This window comes from Gymnogyps californianus, unplaced genomic scaffold, assembly GCF_018139145.2.
Source record: "Gymnogyps californianus isolate 813 unplaced genomic scaffold, ASM1813914v2 HiC_scaffold_81, whole genome shotgun sequence".
In the NCBI taxonomy this organism is placed as follows: Eukaryota; Metazoa; Chordata; class Aves; order Accipitriformes; family Cathartidae; genus Gymnogyps; species Gymnogyps californianus.
Window position 1 is genome coordinate 121,945 of NW_026114474.1, and position 16,381 is coordinate 138,325.

The following is a 16,381-nucleotide window of genomic DNA, read 5'->3' on the forward strand; positions in this document are numbered from 1 at the left end:
CAGCCGGCCCCGGGAGCCGAGCACCCCGCTCCCACCGCGCAGCTCCGCTCGGCCGCCGCCGCCGCCTCGGGGCACTCACCTCACCGGGCACGTCCTCGCCGCCGGTGTCCCCCGGCGCTCACCGCCTCGGGGCTGTGCTCCTCGCCCGGGCACCGGGATGAGCCTTCCCCACGCGTCGGCACAGCCGCCTGGCACCGGGATGGCCGTCGCTGCCCGTGCCCGGCCAGGCCGGCTCCACCGTCTCGCCCACGGGGCTGCAGGAGCCGGCGTGGGTCCCTGCAGCGGCCTCTGCTCCCACCACAGCACGCTTTGAGCTGAAAAAGAAGGGTTTCGGTCAAAAGCAGGGCTTCGCGCAGGGCCCGCAGCCGCCCCCGGGCCCCGCCGTGGCAGCGCCTGCGAGGATGACGCGGGGCAGGGCCGAAGGGCTGCACCCCAGTGGAAACCAGTTCCCCCCAGCAGCAGCAGCTGCCACCCTCACCGGTCCGAGCTCTCCCCGGCTCCGGCAGAGCCGGCGCCAGGCCGGAGGGGTCTGTCCTGCCGGCAGCCGCTCCGGGCAAGAGCTGGGCAGAAAAAACCAGCCGGCGCCTGTGCCGGGAGGAGGGAGCCCGGCGGCAGGAGGGGTCACCGGCCGCCCCGGGAGACCCCCAGCCCCGCCGGGTCCCCGTCTGCCCCGGGTCCCGGCTGGGAGATGGGGCGTGCGGAGCCGCCGCGGCCGGTCGCCGGCTCAGGGTTCGAGCCGGGGCTGATCCCGTGGTGGAAATCGGGAGCTGCCGGGGAGCCCCGGCCCCACAGGCCGAGCTGCAGCCACGGGACCCCCGAGAGGGGACCCCCGAGAGTCGGAGCCAAAACCCGCCGGGAAAGTCACCGGGCCCCAGCCGGGCACCCACGGGGGATCCCGCAGCGGGGCAGGGGGAAACCAACCCAGCGCAGGCAGGGCAGGCAGGGCAGGCAGGGCAGCTCCCGCCGCTGGGAAACCCGGGGGGCCGCAGCCGGCCGGTGCCTGCCCAGGGTCCCCCGCAGCACCCGCTGCCTGCGGGGACTCGAGCTTCAGGCAGCGCCTACCGGGCAGCAGCCGGTGCCCCCGCTCCCGCCCCGGAGCCTGCGGGCGGAGAGAGAAGGAAGGAAGCGGCCCCGGTTCTGCCCCGTTTTTCCCGGTTTGCCCCGTTTTCCCTCGCCCGGCCCCGGCCCGGCACCCCGAGGCCGCCCGGGGCGGCCGGGAGATGGCGTCGCCCCCGGTTCCCGCCTGCCGGCTGCGGCCGCCCATTGCCGAGACCGCGTGAGAACCGCGCCCGGGGCGGCCCGGAGGAGCCCCGGGGAGACGGGACAGCGGGGCCCGGCGCGGCTGCAGCCGGGGCCCGGCAGAGCGGCACCCTGGGCGCGGCCCCGGCCGGAGCACGCCCGGAGGCGCCGGGGTCGGCTCGGCCCCCGGAGCAGCTCGGCCCCGGCGCGGGCGGGACCCGGGCGTGGCGGGGAAGCGGCCCCGGGCGCGGCAGGGGCCCCGCCAGCCACAGCCCCGGGACCGGGACCGGGACCGGGACCGGGACCGGGACCGGGACCCCGCTCCCGCCGCCGCCGTTCCCGCGACGGCGGCGCCCCCTGGCGGCCGCGAGGGGTTTTGAAGCCTCGGGCGGCGCACCTGCCGCGGAGGCACGTCTGCTGCGCCGCCGAGGCACCGTGACTGCGGGGCAGGCCGCGGGGGCGGTGACCGCTGATCGGGGCGTGGGCGGGAAGGCCAGGGCGTGGCGGGCGGAGCGGCGGGGCGAGGCGAGGAAGGCGGGGGCGGGTCCCAGGGCGCGTGCGCGGGGGCGGAGCCGGCCCGGGTGGGAGGGCGGGGCGAGGGGAGTGGGCGGGGTCCGCAGGGCGCGTGCGCGGGGCGGAGCCGGCACGGGTGGGCGGGGCGGGCGAGGGGAGTGGGCGTGGCGCAGGGCGCCGTCGCGGGGCGGGGCCGGCACGGGTGGGCGGGGCGGGGCGAGGGGAGTGGGCGTGTTCGCAGGGCGCGTGCGCGGGGCGGGGCCGGCACGGGTGGCGGGGCGGGGCGAGGGTGGGCGGGCCGCAGGGCGCGTGCGCGGGGCGGGGCCGGCACGGGGTGGGCGGGGCGGAGGGGGCGGGGCGGGGGAGTGGGCGGCCGCAGGCGCCGGCGCGGGGCGGGGCCGGCACGGTGGGCGGGGCGAGGGGGGGAGTGGGCGTTTCGCAGGGCGCGTGCGCGGGGCGGGGCCGGCACGGGGGGCGGGGCGGGGAGGGGAGTGGGCGGCCGCAGGGCGCGTGCGCGGGGCGGGGCCGGCACAGGTGGGCGGGGCGGAGTGGGCGGGCGAGGGGCGTGGCGGGGCGGGGCCGGCACAGGGTGGGCGGGGCGAGGGGGTGGGCGGGTCCGCAGGGCGCTGCGCGGGGCGGGGCCGGCACAGGTGAGTGGGGCGGGGCGAGGGGAGTGGGCGTGTTCGCAGGGCGCCGTCGCGGGGCGGGCCGGCACAGGTGGGCGGGGCGAGGGAGTGGGCGGTCGCAGGGCGCGGCGCGGGGCGGGCCGGCACAGGTGGGGGGCGGGGCGAGGGGAGTGGGCGGGTCCGCAGGGCGCCGGCGCGGGGCGGAGCCGGCACAGGTGGGGGGCGGGGCGAGGGGAGTGGGCGGGCCCGCAGGGCGCCGGCGCGGGGCGGGCCGAGCAGATTTGAGCCCCGGCGGCCGCCGTCTCCCCCTTTCCTCGTTCCCGGTGCCGGTGGCGCGGCCCCGGGGCGGCAGCGGCCGGGCCGGGCTCCCCCGGCGGGCCCAGGTGAGGCGCGGGGGGCTCGGCCGGGGCCGGGGCCGCGGCGCCGGGGAATAAAGCCCGGAGGGCCGGAGCCCGGCGCCCCGCCGTCCTCGCCCGAGCCGCCCGCGGCCACACGGGCCCCCCCCCCGGTCAGTTCGCAAGCACCGCCCGACACGCCGGGGCTGCCGGGCCCGTCCCGACCTCACACGCGGGGCGGGGGGGCTGGGGGGCTCGGCCGGGTGCTCGGGGGCTGCGAACCTCGGGCCGGTTTTGCGGCTGAGCAGCCCGGGGGCAGCGGTGGGTGTCGGGAGAGGTGACCCCCGGCTCCGGGCCTGTCCTGGGGCTCAGCCCGGGCAGAGGGGGTGGTGTGGGGGCTCGGAGCCGGGCCCAGGCGTGGGGTTTCCCGCAAGCAGGGCCTGGGCTGTGAGGCGGAGCAGCAGCTCGGGGGGCTCCGGAGGGAAAGGAACCCCTGGGGTTTGGGGCGCGGAGCCGGAGCCGAGGGGTTTCGCAGCTCAGAGGCAGGCTCACCTGCCTGGGTCGGGGCTCGGGGACCGAGTCGCGTGCTCAGACCGGGCACGCAGGCTAAACCCCCCAAAGTCCGTGTTTTCCGGGCTGAAAAAGGGAGGCTCGGTCAGCCCTGTGTTGTGGGGCCTTGGACGCTCCTGCAGGGGCTCAAAACCGGAGACTAAGAAGTCTTCGGGGCTTGGCAGCAGAGCCCAAGTCCGGCCTTTGTGGGCCCGGGAAAAAAGCTGACCGGGCGAGTTCGGGGGCTGGAAAACGGAGACCCAGTCCTGGGTTTTGGGGCTCAGAAACAGCGATGGAGTCGGGTGCCTTCAGGACCTGAAACCGGGCTCCTGGGGCTCGAAACGGAGACTAAGTCCTGCGTTTTCCAGGCTTGGACACGGGTCAGAGGGGGCAAAAGCCTGGCTCCCTTCAGGACGAGGGAGGGCAAGCGACGGGGTTTGGGGGCAGAACCGGGCACGGCTGAGCTGGGCCCCTTCCCGCGGAGACTAAGTCCTGCGTGGTGGGCTCAAAACCAGGCTCCTTTGGCCAATGTGGGGCTTGAAAGCGGAGTCTTGTGTTCGTGGGGCTTCCAACCAGGGTCGCTCAGGCAATCCTGGGCTTCTGAAAGGAGACTCAGTCAGTCCTGCGCTTGGGGGGTGAGACCCGGCTCATGGGGCAGTTCCGGTCTTGAAGAGAGGGACTGAGCAAGTCCTGCGTTTTGGGGCTGGGACACAGAGCCTAAGTAGTCGTGTGTTTTAGTGCTTGGAGAACAGAGCCCAAGTCCCCCGTTGCTGGGGCTGGGAGCCAGAGCTCACTGGGGCAGGTTTAGGGCGAGCCTAAGTCCTGCCGGGCTGGCTCCGCAGCAGAGACTCAGCGCTGTGGTTCTGGGGGCTCCAAGCGGGCTCATCTGCCCCGCCGGCTTGGGAGCAGAGCCGATGCCGTGTTTGGGGCTGGGGGCCGGCCCCCGCCGCTGCTGCAGGGCCCGGCAGCGGAGCCCCAGCCCGCGGGGTTCGGGCTCGGCCCTGAGCCCCCCGGCCGTTCCCGGGCGGGCAGGGCTCCCCCCCGGGGAGCTCCCGGGAGCACAAGGGGCTCCGGAGCCGAGGCGCCCCTTGCCCTCCGCGGCCGTTCCCCGACGGTGCTCACGGGCCGGGACCCCGGTGCGGCACTGCGGGAGCCGGGCAGACCGTGCCGGGCAGCCCCAGCGCCGCCGGCGGTTTCCAGCCTTTATTCGGTGTCCGCGCGGAGCCGCCGGCGCCCGTTCCGTGACACGACCGCGGCACCGGCAGAGCCCCGGCGGGGAGCGCGGCCGGAGCCCCGGGCAGGAGCGGGCAGCGTGGGGAGGGAACGCGGGACTTGGGGCCCCGGGCCCCGCTCGGGCCCGGAACCCGGAGCGCGGCTGCTCCTGCCCAAGGCGCCGGGCCGGGACGGCAAGGCCGGGCCTGGGCCCGGGCCCGGCTCCGGTGCTGCCGCGGTCCTCCGGCTCCGCGGGGCGGGACGGAGCCCCGGGACCCGCAGCCCGCCCGCCAGGGAGAGGCGGACGGCGACCAGGACCCCCCCGCCGGCTCCGCGCGCCCGCGAGACCCGGCGCTGGCCCCGTCCACAGCCCCAAGCCCGGCCCGGCCTCACCGGCCCCGGGCTCCGCGCAGCCCCCGGAGAAGCCCCCGGGCCGGGCTCCCTCCCGCGTCCCGAGCCACGGGTCCCGCCCGGCGCACCGGTACCGACGTCCGCCCCGGTCGGTGGCGGCGCGGTTCTGGCGGCGGAAGAGGAGGCGCGGGCGGAGGCGGGGCGCGGCGAGAAGGCGGGGCGGAGCCCAGAGCGCGGGCGCGGGCGGGGCCGGCCCAGGTGCGCGGGGCCCGAGGGCGCATGCGCGGGCGGGGCCCAGGTGCGCGGGGCGGGTCCGAGTGGGCGGGTCCGCAGGGCGCGTGCGCGAGGCGGGACGGGCACAGGTGGGCGGGGCGGGCGAGGGGAAGTGGGCGGGTCCGCAGGGCGGCTGCGCGGGGCGGCCGAGCAGATTTGAGCCCCGGCGGCCGCCGTCTCCCCCTTTCCTCGTTCGCCGGTGCCGGTGGCGCGGCCCGGGGCGGCAGCGGCCGGGCCGGGTCCCCCGGCGGGCCCAGGTGAGGCGCGGGGGCTCGGCCCGGGGGGGGGAAGCGGGGCAGGGGCCGCGGCCGAGCGGGGTGTCGGGGCGGAGGCGGGCGGGCCAGCGGCGGTGCCCGGGCGGCCGCGCTGCCGGTGTCTCCTCCCGCGTCGGAGCCGGCGGGGCTCGGGGCGCCGGGGAATAAAGCCCGGAGGGCCGGAGCCCGGCGCCCCCCCGTCCTGGCCCGAGCCGCCCGCGGCCACAGGGGCCGGTCCCGCCCGCGGGCCCCCCGTCCAGTTCGCAAGCACCGCCCGACAGCGCCGGGCCCGCCCGACCTCACACGCGGGGCTGGGGGGTGTGGGGCTCGGCCGGGGCTCGGGGCCTGGAGAGCCGGTGCGCGGGGCTTCGGGCTGGAGCAGAGCCCGAGCCCTGCGGGTTTGGGCTGGGGAGGGAGCCCGCCGGCTCTGGCTGGGGTCAGACCCCGGGGCCGGGGTGGCGGGCAGCGGGAGGGTGGGAGGGCGTTGGGAGGTGTTGGGGGGCAGGAGGGCCTTGGGGGGGTGGGAGGGGGGGGGCAGGGTGCGTGGGCCCCCGCCGGAGGTGGGGGTCCGGTCGCGTTGGTCCCCGCAGCCGGGGAGGCTGGCATGCACCAGGCCGAATTCAACGTCTGAGATAGTCTCTGGGGGAAAGGCGCTTTTCGCCCACTCTTCCTTCGAGGTGTGTACAACCGGCGGACGGGGATGGAGCAATAAACACAGACTAATGAGGCAGCGTGTGTGCGGTTATGACATTTAATATTCATATGCAAGTGAAGACAGTGATTGATTTACGACCTTGCCAAAAGCCAAGATCGTTTTAACAAGCACGAGCTGGAGCCGCAGACCAACTGGAAGTGGCGAGGAGCGGGAGCTGCAGCCAAACTCGAGCTGGAACCATCCGCAAGGGCATGGAAATGAGCCGGAGCCGTCCACGAGCTGGAACAGGAACCAAAGCTGAGCTGGGCCTGCAAACGGAACTGGAGCCGTCCACGAGCTGGAGCAGCAACAGACAGGAGCCCGCACGACCAAACCGACGGCACCGGCAATTGGAACGGACCCAAAACAAACGGGGCCCAAACAACTGAGCTGGAGCCGCGGCGTCACCGGCCGGGCGAGGCAGGGCTGTCCCCAGCCAGGAGCGGGGCAGGCGGCAGCGTCGGCCTGGGCGCAGGCAGCCCGGTTCTTCCTGGGGGCTCCGCAGCTCCCGGCGTGGCTGGGGTCCTCCGTCCGTCCGTCCGTCCCTGCACAGGGAGAGACGTGGGACAGTCAGACTGTGCCCACAGAGCCCCCGAGCTGCTGCCGCCCCTGCAAACCCGGCTGCCTCCCGGGCACGGGCGGCTCTGCCCGGCGCTTTGGGCAGCGGCTCCCCGGTGCCGTGCACCCGCGACGGGAGGGGAGGGAGAGACGGGACGGGAGCCCAGCGACGTCCCCTTTCTCCCCGGGAGAGCGGGCGAGAGCCAGGGTCTGGCTGAACCGTTCAGCCCCACACAGCAGCAGCAGCAGCAGCAGCGGTGGCACAGAGCAACAACCAGCAACCCCCGGGGCTGGGCCGGCACCGCACAGTGCCGGCGGGGTCTGGGCCGGACCCCGACAGCGCCCGCTCCTGCCCCCCAAACGTGCGGCGCCGACCCGCGGGACCCCCAGGCCCCCTCCTGCACCCACAAACAGCCACGGGCCACAGGGGCAACCTGCCCAGTGGGCACAGGCTGCGGCCCTGCCGTGCTGAGCTCCCACCGGCACCTGCAGCGACCCACCGGTGCTGCCTTGCCGGTGCCGGGACCTCTCCTTCCCCACGGGGAGCCCTGCCGGGGGACGGCACCCACTCTCCCCGTCCCTCGGCCACCCCGCCGGCAGGACAAGGGCAAAGCCATCGTGCCCCGAGCACAAAACCGCTCCCTGAGCTGCGGCCAGGCCCGGCTCCCTCGCACCCGCTCGGTCCTGGTGCTCCCGGGGCACGGCAGCCCCGGCACCCCGCTCCCCTGGCCGGGGACAGGACCCCCGCCTGCCCCTCCATCCCCGGGGACCCTGCAGGGACCCGGCCCCTCCCGCAGCACCGGAGATCCCCGCCGGCACAGCCGGCCCCGGGAGCCGAGCACCCCGCTCCCACCGCGCAGCTCCGCTCGGCCGCCGCCGCCGCCTCGGGGCACTCACCTCACCGGGCACGTCCTCGCCGCCGGGTCCCCCCGGCGCTCACCGCCTCGGGGCTGTGCTCCTCGCCCGGGCACCGGGATGAGCCTTCCCCACGCGTCGGCACAGCCACCTGGCACCGGGATGGCCGTCGCTGCCCGTGCCCGGCCAGGCCGGCTCCGCCGTCTCGCCCACGGGGCTGCAGGAGCCGGCGTGGGTCCCTGCAGCGGCCTCTGCTCCCACCACAGCACGCTTTGAGCTGAAAAAGAAGGGTTTCGGTCAAAGCAGGGCTTCGCGCAGGGCCCGCAGCCGCCCCCGGGCCCCGCCGTGGCAGCGCCTGCGAGGATGACGCGGGGCAGGGCCGAAGGGCTGCACCCCAGTGGAAACCAGTTCCCCCAGCAGCAGCAGCTGCCACCCTCACCGGTCCGAGCTCTCCCCGGCTCCGGCAGAGCCGGCGCCAGGCCGGAGGGGTCTGTCCTGCCGGCAGCCGCTCCGGGCAAGAGCTGGGGAGAAAAAACCAGCCGGCGCCTGTGCCGGGAGGAGGGAGCCGGCGGCAGGAGGGGTCACCGGCCGCCCCGGGAGACCCCCAGCCCCGCCGGGTCCCCGTCTGCCCCGGGTCCCGGCTGGGAGACGGGGCGTGCGGAGCCCCCGCGGCCGGTCGCCGGCTCAGGGTTCGAGCCGGGGCTGATCCCGTGGTGGAAATCGGGAGCTGCCGGGGACCCCCGGCCCCACGGGCCGAGCTGCAGCCACGGGACCCCCGAGAGGGGACCCCGAGAGTCGGAGCCAAAACCCGCCGGGAAAGTCACCGGGCCCCAGCCGGGCACCCACGGGGGATCCCGCAGCGGGGCAGGGGGAAACCAACCCAGCGCAGCAGGGCAGGCAGGGCGGCAGGGCAGCTCCCGCCGCTGGGAAACCCGGGGGGCCGCAGCCGGCCGGTGCCTGCCCAGGGTCCCCCGTGGGTCCCGGCCGGAGCCCCCCACCGAGAGCCGGGGGGTCCGGTCCCGGGAGGGGACGGGGCAGCACCCGCTGCCTGCGGGGACTCGAGCTTCAGGCAGCGCCTACCGGGCAGCGGCCGGTGCCCCCGCTCCCGCCCCGGAGCCTGCGGGCGGAGAGAGAAGGAAGGAAGCGGCCCCGGTTCTGCCCCGTTTTTCCCGGTTTGCCCCGTTTCCCTCGCCCGGCCCCGGCCCGGCACCCGAGGCCGCCCGGGGCGGCCGGGAATGGCGTCGCCCCCGGTTCCCGCCTGCCGGCTGCGGCCGCCCATTGCCGAGACCGCGTGAGAACCGCGCCCGGGGCGGCCCCGGAGGAGCCCCGGGGAGACGGGACAGCGGGGCCCGGCGCGGCTGCAGCCGGGGCCCGGCAGAGCGGCACCCTGGGCGCGGCCCCGGCTCGGAGCACGCCCGGAGGCGCCGGGGTCGGCTCGGCCCCCGGAGCAGCTCGGCCCCGGCGCGGGCGGGACCCGGGCGTGGCGGGAAGCGGCCCCGGGCGCGGCAGGGCCCCGCCAGCCACAGCCCCGGGACCGGGACGTCCCGCTCCCGCCGCCGCCGTTCCGCGACGGCGGCGCCCCCTGGCGGCCGCGAGGGGTTTGAAGCCTCGGGGGCCGCCGCGCACCTGCCGCCGCCGAGGCACGTGACTGCGGGCGGCCGCGGGGGCGTGCCCTGATTCGGGGCGTGGGCGGGAAGGCAGGCGTGGGCGGGAGGCGGGGCGAGGCGGAGAAGGCGGCGGAGCCGGCGCCGGGTGGGAGGGCGGGCGAGGGGATGGGCGGGCCCGCAGGGCGCCGTCGCGGGGCGGGGCCGTCGCGGGTGGGCGGGGCGAGTGGGGCGGGGCGAGGGGAGTGGGCGTGCCGCAGGGCGCCGTCGCGGGGCGGAGCCGCACGGGTGGCGGGGCGGGGCGAGGGGAGTGGGCGTGTTCGCAGGGCGCGTGCGCGGGGCGGGGCCGGCACGGGTGGGCGGGCGAGGAGAGTGGGCGTTTTCGCAGGGCGCGTGCGCGGGGCGGGCCGGCACGGGGTGGCGGGGCGGGGCGAGGGGAGTGGGCGGGTCCGCAGGGCGCGTGCGCGGGGCGGGGCCGGCGCGGGTGGGCGGGGCGAGTGGGGCGGGGCGAGGGGAGTGGGCGTTTTCGCAGGGCGCGTGCGCGGGGCGGGGCCGGCACGGGGGGCGGGGCGAGGGAGTGGGCGTTTCGCAGGGCGCGTGCGCGGGGCGGGCCGGCACAGGTGGGTGGGCGGGGCGAGGGGAGTGGGCGGGTCCGCAGGGCGCCGTCGCGGGGCGGGGCCGGCACAGGGTGGGTGGGGCGGGGCGAGGGAGTGGGCGGGTCCGCAGGGCGCCGTCGCGGGGCGGGCCGGCACAGGTGAGTGGGGCGGGGCGAGGGGGTGGGCGTGTTCGCAGGGTGCCGTCGCGGGGCGGGGCCGGCACAGGGGCGGGCGAGGGGAGGGGTGTAGTCGCAGGGCGCGTGCGCGGGCGGGGCCGGCACAGGTGGGCGGGGCGGGCGAGGGGAGTGGGCGGGTCCGCAGGGCGTCGGCAGGGGCGGAGCCGGCACAGGTGGGCGGGGCGGGGCGAGGGAGTGGGCGGCCCGCAGGGCGCCGGCGCGGGGCGGGGCCGAGCAGATTTGAGCCCGGCGGCCGCCGTCTCCCCCTTTCCTCGTTCCCCGGTGCCGGTGGCGCGGCCCGGGGCGGCAGCGGCCGGGCCGGGCTCCCCCGGCGGGCCCAGGTGAGGCGCGGGGGCTCGGCCCGGGGCCGGGGCCGCGGCGCCGGGGAATAAAGCCCGGAGGGCCGGAGCCCGGCGCCCCGCCGTCCTCGCCCGAGCCGCCCGCGGCCACACGGGCCCCCCCCCCGGTCAGTTCGCAAGCACCGCCCGACACCGCCGGGGCTGCCGGGCCCGTCCCGACCTCACACGCGGGGCTGGGGGGTGGGGGCTCGGCCGGGTGCTCGGGGGCTGCAACCTCGGGCCGGTTTGGGGCGAGCAGCCCGGGGCAGCGGTGGGTGTCGGAGAGGTGACCCCCGGCTCCGGGCCTGTCCTGGGGCTCAGCCGGGCAGAGGGGTGGTGTGGGGCTCGGAGCCGGGCCCAGGCGTGGGGTTTTCCCGCAGCAGGGCCTGGGCTGGTGAGGCGGAGCAGCAGCTCGGGGGCTCCGGAGGGAAAGGAGCTCCTGGGGTTTGGGCGCGGAGCCGGAGCCGAGGGGTTTCGCAGCTCAAAGGCAGGCTCACCTGCCTGGGTCGGGGGCTCGGGGACCGAGTCGCGTGCTCAGACCCGGGCACGCAGGCTAAACCCCCCAAAGTCCGTGTTTTCCGGGCTGAAAAAGGGAGGCTCGGTCAGCCCTGCGTTGTGGGGACTTGACGCTCCTGCAGGGGCTCAAAACCGGAGACTAAGAAGTCTTCGGGGCTTGGCAGCAGAGCCCAAGTCCGGCCTTTGTGGGCCGGGAAAAAAGCTGACCGGGCGAGTTCGGGGGCTGGAAAACGGAGACCCAGTCCTGGGTTTTGGGGGCTCAGAAACAGCGATGGAGTCGGGTGCCTTCAGGACCTGAAACCGGGCTCCTGGGGCTCGAAACGGAGACTAAGTCCTGCGTTTTCCAGGCTTGGCACAGGGTCGAGGGGGCAAAAGCCTGGCTCCCTTCAGGACGAGGGAGGGCAAGCGACGGGGTTTGGGGGGCAGAACCGGGCACGGCTGAGCTGGGCCCCTTCCCGCGGAGACTAAGTCCTGCGTGGTGGGGCTCAAAACCAGGCTCCTTTGGCCAATGTGGGGGCTTGAAAGCGGAGTCTTGTGTTCGTGGGGCTTCCAACCAGGGTCGCTCAGGCAATCCTGGGCTTCTGAAAGGGAGACTCAGTCAGTCCTGCGCTTGGGGAGGGTGAGACCCGGCTCATGGGGGCAGTTCGCGGTCTTGAAGAGAGGGACTGAGCAAGTCCTGCGTTTTGGGGCTGGGACACAGAGCCTAAGTAGTCGTGTGTTTTAGTGCTTGGAGAACAGAGCCCAAGTCCCCCGTTGCTGGGGCTGGGAGCCAGGCTCACTGGGGCAGGTTTAGGGCGAGCCTAAGTCCTGCCGGGCTGGGCTCCGCAGCAGAGACTCAGCGCTGTGGTTCTGGGGGCTCCAAGCGGGGCTCATCTGGCCCCGCCGGGCTGGGGAGCAGAGCCGGTGCCGTGTTTGGGGCTGGGGGCCGGCCCCCGCCGCTGCTGCAGGGCCCGGCAGCAGAGCCCCAGCCCCGCGGGTTCGGGCTCGGCCCTGGAGCCCCCCGGCCGTTCCCGGGGCGGGCAGGGCTCCCCCCGGGGAGCTCCCAGGAGCACAAGGGGCTCCGGGAGCCGAGGCGCCCCTTGCCCTCCGCGGGCCGTTCCCCGGTCGGCGCTCACGGGCCGGGGACCCCGGTGCGGGCACTGCGGGAGCCGGGCAGACCGTGCCGGGGCAGCCCCAGCGCCGCCGGCGGTTTCCAGCCTTTATTCGGTGTCCGCGCGGAGCCGCCGGCGCCCGTTCCGTGACACCGACCGCGGCACCGGCAGAGCCCCGGCGGGGAGCGCGGCCGGAGCCCCGGGCAGGAGCGGGCAGCGTGGGGAGGGAACGCGGGACTTGGGGCCCCGGGCCCCGCTCGGGCCCGGAACCCGGAGCGCGGCTGCTCCTGCCCGCGCGCGGCCGGGACGCAAGGCCGGGCCGGGCCCGGGCCCGGCTCCGGTGCTGCCGCGGTCCTCCGGCTCCGCGGGGCGGGACGGAGCCCCGGGACCCGCAGCCCGCCCGCCAGGGAGAGGCGGACGGCGACCAGGACCCCCCCGCCGGCTCCGCGCGCCCGCGAGACCCGGCGCTGGCCCCGTCCACAGCCCCAAGCCCGGCCCGGCCTCACCGGCCCCGGGCTCCGCGCAGCCCCCGGAGAAGCCCCGGGCCGGGGCTCCCTCCCCGCGTCCCGAGCCACGGGTCCCGCCCGGCGCACCGGTACCGGCGTCCGCCCCGGTCGGTGGCGGCGCGGTTCTGGCGGCGGAAGAGGAGGCGCGGGCGGGAGGCGGGGCGCGGCGAGAAGGCGGGGCGGAGCCCAGAGCGCGGGCGCGGGGCGGGGCCGGCCCAGGTGCGCGGGGCCCGAGGGCGCATGCGCGGGCGGGGCCCAGGTGCGCGGGGCGGGTCCGAGTGGGCGGGTCCGCAGGGCGCGTGCGCGAGGCGGGACGGGCACAGGTGGGCGGGGCGGGGCGAGGGGAGTGGGCGGGTCCGCAGGGCGGCTGCGCGGGGCGGGGCCGAGCAGATTTGAGCCCCGGCGGCCGCCGTCTCCCCCCTTTCCTCGTTCGCCGGTGCCGGTGGCGCGGCCCCGGGGCGGCAGCGGCCGGGCCGGGCTCCCCCGGCGGGCCCAGGTGAGGCGCGGGGGGCTCGGCCCGGGGCCGGGAAGCGGGGCAGGGGCCGCGGCCGAGCGGGGGGGTGTCGGGCGGAGGCGGGCGGGCCAGCGGCGGTCTGCGGGCGGCCGCGCCTGCCTGCCGGTGTCTCCTCCCGCGTCGGAGCCGGCGGGGCTCGGGGCCGGGGAATAAAGCCCGGAGGGCCGGAGCCCGGCGCCCCCCCCGTCCTGGCCCGAGCCGCCCGCGGCCACAGGGGGCCGGTCCGCCCCGCGGGCCCCCCGTCCAGTTCGCAAGCACCGCCCGACAGCGCCGGGCCCGTCCCGACCTCACACGCGGGGGCTGGGGGTGTGGGGCTCGGCCGGGGGCTCGGGGCCTGAGAGCCGGTGCCGGGCTTCGGGCTGGAGCAGAGCCCGAGCCCTGCGGGTTTGGGCTGGGGAGGGGAGCCCGCCGGCTCTGGCTGGGGTCAGACCCCGGGGCCGGGGTGGCGGGGGCAGCGGGAGGGTGGGAGGGCGTTGGGAGGGTGTTGGGGGCAGGAGGGCCTTGGGGGGTGGGAGGGGGTGGGCAGGGTGCGTGGCCCCCGCCGGAGGTGGGGGTCCGGTCGCGTGGTCCCCGCAGCCGGGGAGGCTGGCATGCACCAGGCCGAATTCAACGTCTGAGATAGTCTCTGGGGGAAAGGCGCTTTTCGCCCACTTTCCTTCGAGGTGTGTACAACCGGCGGGACGGGGATGGAGACAACTAAACACTAATGAGATAAGCGCAGCGCTAGTGTGTGTGCGGTTATGACATTTAATATTCATATGCAAGTGAAGACAGTGATTGATTTACGACCTTGCCAAAAGCCAAGATCGTTTTAACAAGCACGAGCTGGAGCCGCAGACCAACTGGAAGTGGCGAGGAGCGGGAGCTGCAGCCAAACTCGAGCTGGAACCATCCGCAAGCGGGCATGGAAATGAGCCGGAGCCGTCCACGAGCTGGAACAGGAACCAAAGCTGAGCTGGGCCTGCAAACGGAACTGGAGCCGTCCACGAGCTGGAGCAGCAACAGACAGGAGCCCGCACGACCAAACCGACGGCACCGGCAATTGGAACGGGACCCAAAACAAACGGGGGCCCAAACAACTGAGCTGGAGCCGCGGCGTCACCGGCCGGGCGAGGCAGGGCTGTCCCCAGCCAGGAGCGGGGCAGGCGGCAGCGTCGGCCTGGGCGCAGGCAGCCCGGCTTCTTCCTGGGGCTCCGCAGCTCCCGGCGTGGCTGGGGTCCTCCGTCCGTCCGTCCCTGCACAGGGAGAGACGTGGGACAGTCAGACTGTGCCCACAGAGCCCCCGAGCTGCTGCCGCCCCTGCAAACCCGGCTGCCTCCCGGGCACGGGCGGCTCTGCCCGGCGCTTTGGGCAGCGGCTCCCCGGTGCCGTGCACCCGCGACGGGAGGGGAGGGAGAGACGGGGACGGGAGCCCAGCGACGTCCCCTTTCTCCCGGGAGAGCGGCGAGAGCCAGGGTCTGGCTGAACCCCCCCCGCCCAGCCCCACACACAGCAGCAGCAGCAGCAGCAGCGGTGGCACAGAGCAACAACCAGCAACCCCCGGGGCTGGGGCCGGCACCGCACCAGTGCCGGCGTGGTCTGGGCCGGACCCCGACAGCGCCCGCTCCTGCCCCCCAAACGTGCGGCACCGACCCGCGGGACCCCCCAGGCCCCCTCCTGCACCCACAAACAGCCACGGGCCACAGGGGCAACCTGCCCAGTGGGCACAGGCTGCGGCCCTGCCGTGCTGAGCTCCCACCGGCACCTGCAGCGACCCACCGGTGCTGCCTTGCCGGTGCCGGGACCTCTCCTTCCCCACGGGGAGCCCTGCTGGGGGACGGCACCCACTCTCCCCGTCCCTCGGCCACCCGCCGGCAGGACGAGGGGCAAAGCCATCGTGCCCCGAGCACAAAACCGCTCCCTGAGCTGCGGCCAGGCCCGGCTCCCTCGCACCCGCTCGGTCCTGGTGCTCCCGGGGCACGGCAGCCCCCGCTCCCCTGGCCGGGGACAGGACCCCCGCCTGCCCCTCCATCCCCGGGCACCCTGCAGGGACCCGGCCCCTCCCGCAGCACCGGAGATCCCCGCCGGCACAGCCGGCCCCGGGAGCCGAGCACCCCGCTCCCACCGCGCAGCTCCGCTCGGCCGCCGCCGCCGCCTCGGGGCACTCACCTCACCGGGCACGTCCTCGCCGCCGGTGTCCCCGGCGCTCACCGCCTCGGGGCTGTGCTCCTCGCCCGGGCACCGGGATGAGCCTTCCCCACGCGTCGGCACAGCCACCTGGCACCGGGATGGCCGTCGCTGCCCGTGCCCGGCCAGGCCGGCTCCACCGTCTCGCCCACGGGGCTGCAGGAGCCGGCGTGGGTCCCTGCAGCGGCCTCTGCTCCCGCCACAGCACGCTTTGAGCTGAAAAAGAAGGGTTTCGGTCAAAGCAGGGCTTCGCGCAGGGCCCGCAGCCGCCCCCGGGCCCCGCCGTGGCAGCGCCTGCGAGGATGACGCGGGGCAGGGCCGAAGGGCTGCACCCCAGTGGAAACCAGTTCCCCCCAGCAGCAGCAGCTGCCACCCTCACCGGTCCGAGCTCTCCCCGGCTCCGGCAGAGCCAGCGCCAGGCCGGAGGGTCTGTCCTGCCGGCAGCGCTCCGGGCAAGAGCTGGGGAGAAAAAACCAGCCGGCGCCTGTGCCGGGAGGAGGGAGCCCGGCGGCAGGAGGGGTCACCGGCCGCCCCGGGAGACCCCCAGCCCCGCCGGGTCCCCGTCTGCCCCGGGTCCCGGCTGGGAGACGGGGCGTGCGGAGCCCCCGCGGCCGGTCGCCGGCTCAGGGTTCGAGCCGGGGCTGATCCCGTGGTGGAAATCGGGAGCTGCCGGGGACCCCCGGCCCCACGGGCCGAGCTGCAGCCACGGGACCCCCGAGAGGGGACCCCCGAGGGTCGGAGCCAAAACCCGCCGGGAAAGTCACCGGGCCCCAGCCGGGCACCCACGGGGGATCCCGCAGCGGGGCAGGGGGAAACCAACCCAGCGCAGGCAGGGCAGGCAGGGCAGCTCCCGCCGCTGGGAAACCCGGGGGGCCGCAGCCGGCCGGTGCCTGCCCAGGGTCCCCCGTGGGTCCCGGCCGGAGCCCCCCACCGAGAGCCGGGGGGTCCGGTCCCGGGAGGGGACGGGGGCAGCACCCGCTGCCTGCGGGGACTCGAGCTTCAGGCAGCGCCTACCGGGCAGCGGCCGGTGCCCCCGCTCCCGCCCCGGAGCCTGCGGGCGGAGAGAGAAGGAAGGAAGCGGCCCCGGTTCTGCCCCGTTTTTCCCGGTTTGCCCCGTTTCCCTCGCCCGGCCCCGGCCCGGCACCCCGAGGCCGCCCGGGCGGCCGGGAGATGGCGTCGCCCCCGGTTCCCGCCTGCCGGCTGCGGCCGCCCATTGCCGAGACCGCGTGAGAACCGCGCCCGGGGCGGCCCCGGAGGAGCCCCGGGGAGACGGGACAGCGGGGCCCGGCGCGGCTGCAGCCGGGGCCCGGCAGAGCGGCACCCTGGGCGCGGCCCCGGCTCGGAGCACGCCCGGAGGCGCCGGGGTCGGCTCGGCCCCGGAGCAGCTCGGCCCCGGCGCGGGCGGGACCCGGGCG

General features: G+C 77.0%; 1 protein-coding gene across 1 annotated transcript in view; it reads right to left on the minus strand.

The window, feature by feature from the left end:
* Positions 1-16,180, minus strand: part of LOC127029142 (translation initiation factor IF-2-like) — a 32,714-nt gene extending 16,534 nt beyond the window's left edge. Inside the window, exons 1-3 of the mRNA XM_050914779.1 lie at positions 16,111-16,180; positions 15,346-15,450; positions 80-314 (exon numbers count right to left, since the gene is read on the minus strand). Coding sequence (XP_050770736.1) covers positions 80-314; positions 15,346-15,450; positions 16,111-16,180 — 410 coding nt within the window. The remainder of the gene's footprint in view (positions 1-79; positions 315-15,345; positions 15,451-16,110) is intronic.
* Between the last annotated feature and the right edge of the window lie 201 nt (positions 16,181-16,381).